The sequence below is a fragment of the Taudactylus pleione genome, unplaced genomic scaffold, assembly GCF_031769625.1.
Source record: "Taudactylus pleione unplaced genomic scaffold, aTauple2 ptg000154l, whole genome shotgun sequence".
Taxonomy (NCBI): Eukaryota; Metazoa; Chordata; class Amphibia; order Anura; family Myobatrachidae; genus Taudactylus; species Taudactylus pleione.
This window is the reverse complement of record NW_028284556.1, coordinates 7854881-7860880: the sequence shown is the minus strand read 5'-3', so window position 1 is coordinate 7860880 and position 6000 is coordinate 7854881. Positions and strand designations below refer to the sequence as shown.

At 37.3% G+C, this 6000-nt stretch overlaps 1 protein-coding gene across 1 annotated transcript in view; it reads right to left on the bottom strand.

Moving 5' to 3' along the window:
- Positions 1 to 640: 640 nt before the first annotated feature.
- The window catches only part of FNDC1 (fibronectin type III domain containing 1), a 205760-nt gene continuing 200400 nt past the window's right edge, over positions 641 to 6000 (bottom strand). Inside the window, exons 18-21 of the mRNA XM_088474480.1 lie at positions 4092 to 4121; positions 3296 to 3457; positions 2568 to 2690; positions 641 to 1347 (exon numbers count right to left, since the gene is read on the bottom strand). Coding sequence (XP_088330606.1) covers positions 1232 to 1347; positions 2568 to 2690; positions 3296 to 3457; positions 4092 to 4121 — 431 coding nt within the window. The 3' untranslated portion in view covers positions 641 to 1231. The remainder of the gene's footprint in view (positions 1348 to 2567; positions 2691 to 3295; positions 3458 to 4091; positions 4122 to 6000) is intronic.

The window sequence follows — 6000 nt, the reverse complement described above, 5'->3', positions numbered from 1 at the left end:
AGACGATACATACAACACCACTGCAGGGAAAGTGCAAGCCCTTAGACTGTCATTAAGCAGGGCAGGATTATAGGCAGGGCGATAGGGGCGGTCGTCCCGGGCCCCCCACAGATAGGGGCCCCCAAACACTGTCCCCAGCACCCGGCCACATACCCAGGGCCCAGATGAATATTTTTTTTCTGTTGACGGAGCCGACTTCAGCGACCCGTGATTAAGCCCCGCCCCCTGTATTTGGCTCCACCCTCTTTTCAATGATCCGCGAATTGCGATGATTTCTGCTGCTGCTGCATCTGAAACCAGGAGAGGTAAGTAGCACTGTATATGTGTATTTATGTATACGTGTATATGTATGTATACTGTATATATATATATATATATATATATATATCCAATGTATCCAAAACCAGCATGTGGCGGCATTCCTTTCTTGCATGGAATGCTGCTGTATGCTTGTATGTATGTATGTGTATATACAGTATATATACACACACGCGGCTGGTAGCCCGGTGTATGTATGTGTGTATATATATGTTAAAATATATATTTATATACATATATATATATACATACATATACTCATATATATATATATATATATATATACACACATATATATATATAATATACACACATACCACTTTTAGGGATAGCAGCCCCCACATATTTGTTGCCCAGGGGCCCCAAGGACCTTAATCCGGCCCTGTCATTAGGCATAAATTACAACAAGTTCTTGTTTAAATGCAGACTGTCTTATATCAGATGCTAGCTAGTAACATAAGCATGTGTATCTCTGAAGTGTACAGTGGTCTGCCAGTAGTGTGTAATGATGTGGGAGATTTAAAATCCAAAACAACAGTCGGTGTTTACTGCAACTCACAAGTAAGCATGCACAGCAAGCTTTGTCGCTCCTGCAAGTTATAAATGATTCCAAGTTTGTGGTTTATTTGGAGAATTTTCTCTGAAAGTGAGCTGTACCTAATCCACTATGTCTTTATGCAGGAACTCTAGATCACAACAGTCCCACTTGCACTTCTAAGACGATTTAGAAGCAGCACCACATTTTTAGTTTTACACAGTGTTTTTTTGTTCTTTTGCCCTTGAAGCTTGTAGATTTATTATGTTTTTCTGTCCTTTCTTTTCCATGCAGTGCCATAAATCCTTTATTTTATATACAAGTCTGTCAAATGGCACCAGTTTAGTTGTGAATAATCTGTGAAATTCTTGGAAGGCATTACCATTTTCCAGGTATGGGCACTCCACATTCATACCAACCCACGTAATTATGAGGCGTTCCATAGCCTATTTGTCCGAACATCACAGGCTCCTGGGTGTATTGGCGGTAATATCCTGTAAATAAAAGACAGTATTTACATCAGCTAATCATCAAACTGGAGGCTGGAGTAATCCTGCTGCAGCTATTAGTTTGAAGATTTGGGTAGCCCCTTAGGAACCAGAAAAACAGGATAGGTAAAAGTGTAACCCCTAATCTGACACCAACATTAAGAATTCCAAATCCAAAATATGACGTGTGAAAATTCCAATAAGTTCTTAATATGTCATTGTGTTATTTAAATATCCCATTGATAACTATATATGTAAAAGGATATGAATAATAAGCCACCATCACCTGACCTGCTTTTTATGTGACAATCCTGAGATTCTGCAATGTTACTCACTAATTTGCATGTGGGGCCATTGCAAAATAGTTATGTGGTTGGCAATTTATACTTTTGGTTTGACAGCTTTTGTTTTATTTCCCCATTGTTTTATCTTGAAATGTAACGTACAAACTGAGAGGGCATAAACTACAATGTTCAAAGCCACAAAATATTCCTCTGCTGTATATCCACATTTGGCCCTGCAATTTTGTATCTTTTGCTACTGGAATGTGGGTTTAAGAATGCCAGATCTAATGACGTAATCGCAGGTCCAACATGATCAAGCTCTGCTACCCCCCGAGCGGTAGCAGCTATAAGGGAAGGACTTTTAGATAAATCCCACAACCATCTGAACCCCTATTGTGCTTATGAGTCCCAATCATCCTCAGCATTGAAGAGGTTACTAGATTTGGGTTTCCTAGGCTTTGGGGTAGAAAGTCACCATATTATTAGGGAAGAGGAGCAGGGAGCTTCCAGGTACTCTGAGTGCTCAGGAGCAGGTGGAGCCCACTGTGAAGTGCCCCAAATTGCAGAAAGAGATAGGGAACAGAGGAGGGAGGCTCATCCCCATATCGTCATAAACAGTGAGGGAGTCTTTGCAATGTATAGGACTCCTGCAGGGGATCAGAGTTTTAGCCCTGATAGCCTAGTGAAGAGTCCACTCCAGGGTGGGTGCCTGAAACAAGGTACACGGAGGGACCAAAGTTAAGTTGGCATTGTGCCTCAGTCATATTGCACTTCACAGATTACCTCTCTAGGAGACATGTACACCTAAAATACCATGCATAGACTCCAGCTGAATGGTACCCATCATACCAAATTTTAGAATGCACGTATGGTTCTTCCTATAACAATTTGATACATGAAAAATGTAAATTGCTTTCAAAATTATGTAATTTAAAAACTCACCATTAATAACGGGTAGTATCTGGAATTCAGATAATGGATCTGTTCTTCCTTCCATGTAAGAATCCACAAACTGACAGTGATCTTCTCCTCTTCCCCAGCTATCACCTATACTATAGAATGTGTCTACAACAAAACATGAAATTAGTTCCACCATCTTTCAAATTGACAAAGTAAAATGCATAATGACTTCATTAACGTTAATAAATAAATACAATTATTTAATTTTTCATACATCACATTGTCAACTGATAGATTATTCTTACAGTACAGTAATTCATTTTTCCAAGGTTTATGGGCTTACTTATGAAGGATATAATTTGTAATGCATTTACTGCAACTAAAATTCCATACCTTATTTTGCATATATAAGAGAACATTAAAAGTGTTTTGTGCAAAATCTAATAAAATAGTTATATTCACAGCTTAGTTCAGGGTAAACAGACTTTGATTACCCCCAATGGTGTCAAGTCTTTTGTGTTGGTAAGAACTGAGCAACAACCACTGTAAAAGCAAAGTTCAGAAGAGAGTAGTAGCCACTTTCAAAATTAATAAATAAATATAACATCAGCCAATGTAATTTATTACAATTAAAAAAATTATGAAACAGTAGACTGTCAATAAATTGTAACAAACAAACTAGGTTCTCAATGGAAATAACAAGGATTAAGATGACTAGGATTTTTGACAATAATATATAATATTTAAAAAAATGAATAAATAAACCTTACCTCTTAGATTTTCACTGAGGTAAATTTTATATCTCAATGAATTACAAAGGACAACGCCCACAAATTTCCGGTACCAAGTGCGTTTAACATATTGCTTTCCGTGACAACCAGTATAACTTGCATCATGTTTGAATGCAAAAGGAATCCAAATGGGTTCACCACCTTTTAAGATAAAAAGATGCTTAATTGCTACCAAAACTTCAATTGTTCAATTCTAGAAGGATCCTTCCCCTCACCTTATCCATAAAATAATGTTGAAAATTCAATATATACATTTGAGGTGAAGATTTTAGGCTTCCCACATTCTACCTATGGTCCAGTGGTTCACATGGAATGAATATGTGACTGATAACGGCGGGGCTGGCCACTCTAAGCTGGCTAGCTCTGGAGGATCCATTTCTTTGTGTAGTCCGGTGTCGTAATGAGACACAGGACCTTTCTCCCACGTCATACTCACCACCTTAGTTATAATAAATATGTTACTTTACTCTGTTATAACCTTGTTTTACTATATCCTTGTATGATTGATTCATGTATGTTTTTCAACACTCCCCTGGTACGCCCATCCGGCTCTCTCCTTTTTCTGTATAACCCTCCCTTATTTTTTAAAACAAGTTAAATAAAACATATTGATGTTAAAAATAAAAAAAATGAAAAAAAAAATGTCAGTATAAAAAATTACTGCAAAGCTTGTAGGAAATTAATTATAAACCATAATAAATCTTTCAGCCATCATCTCTTCTCACCATGTATTCATGTTCACATTAGAAAGTATAAAATACAGACATTGTATTACCTGGAGGCCTTACAATGAGTAATGGATTATCTGTGGAGGAAAATATGGAAGATATTAAAGTATGAAGGATCTCTGTTTACAAAAACAATTGTATTTGGCTTATTGAGCACACAGAAAACTAAGTATATATACAGGTAAATAATAATTGTAATGGTTAGCTTTTCTGTGATGTGTTCTACCCCAAAAGCCAGCCCTGTATAGTCACCACACACAAATTTAGATGACTTTTAAAGGTTGAGCAAACCGCGAGACACATAGGTGTTTTTTTAAGGAGGGAGAGGAAAATATTTTACTAATAATGTGGGAGGCAGAGATCTGTTTGTGTGATTGGTTTAGAGGAGACAGTGTTAGGTTTCTCTTCAGCAGAGTAGTGATGCATAATTTCAGGTTTTGAATGCTGGCATCCAGGAGGTCCGTGGGAAGGGAGGTCTAGATAGGTGCATGGAGCCACAAATTATATCAGCTTGCTCCGCCTTTTTAATGATTCAGCGCAATTACTTTCATTACAGACCAGAGGGCGGTGCTCCATCCAATTACACCGAAGAAGTGGCAGCTGCAGGAAGGCTACTCACTCTCCCATGAGCTGGGAGCCCTCCCCTCAAAAAGTAGGGTTGGAATCATTTGATGTTTCATCAGAAACATTGGTCAGATGGTCAAAATCACCAACAGAATCTGATGGCACTAACTGTACATTGCCTATTGGATTTTATGATCAGAATCAAACTTAAATTGCAGCAATTAACATTCAGAAATCTGTAAACCTCCAATAAAAAAACCACAGAAGAACTAATTAATATAGTTAATTGCGCTATTCAAATTTAGAAAATTTTTATCAATCCCAAAATAAACCAGTAATTGTGTTGGTCTAAATTAAAAAACAGGTAAACTAATCAGGAGACGTAAGGTTCACATATAACACATATTTAATAATATTGCACATATAAAACACATATAACATTCCAGAAGATCATAAAATCTATATACAGTAGATTAGACAGTAAATTGTTCTTTCATAATATAATAAGTATTAAACTTATTTAAAAATGAATAAAAAAATGATATTCCTGACAAATCCAATGGATGAATCTAAATAAGCAAAAGATGTTCGATTGAAATAATGAATTTGTTTCTCCAGTAAATGTCTTCTAATATCAGCCACATGAAACAGTCACTGAGGTTTGGTATACAATGTTGCAAAAAATGTTAGCTAAGTCAAATAAAAATTGTTTCTCACTCCCCATTTATTAAATCATGTTCCAAGCCGCATGCTGTGCACAAGCTGAGCGGCGTTTAGACAGAACCAGCATCTGCAGGAAGAGGATTCATGATCTCTCAGTGTGTGTGTGTGTGATCTCACATATATTTTCCTTAGTAACGGTGTATAACTTATAGGTCCATTAGCAATAGCAACAAACGTAAAATAGCAGATAGCCTTTAGTTTTATGTATCTCAGCTTATCCCCGTATTCAATTCCAAAGTCTTTTCGCCGGTGCGCAAAGTCTGCGCCTTGTAACCAGCGGAAAAGATTCGCCTCTGAATGCAGGCAAAAAAAGTGCAGAATTTTGAGTTTGGGGTGCAAAGTTGCGGGAACACCCCTGCAGCCTTGGAACAGGCCCCAAAGGTAAACTGCATCAAAAAAAGTAAAAAAAAAAATACTTTAGATCACCCCAAAAAAGTACTTTAGTTTTGCCAGCGAAAAAAAAAACAAAGTTGGGGGACAAACTTAAAAACTAGCGAAATAGACTCCAGATGGTCCCCCAAGTATGCCCAAGCTGTTCTTTTGATTGCAGGTACTTGCTGCAGCTGCGTTTTGTATGTTTTTTAAAACCACACCGCGATTTTTAACCATGCTTGCACCCATTTTCATGTACCCCAAATTTGCTGGGACTACTTATTATTGCAAAAAAAA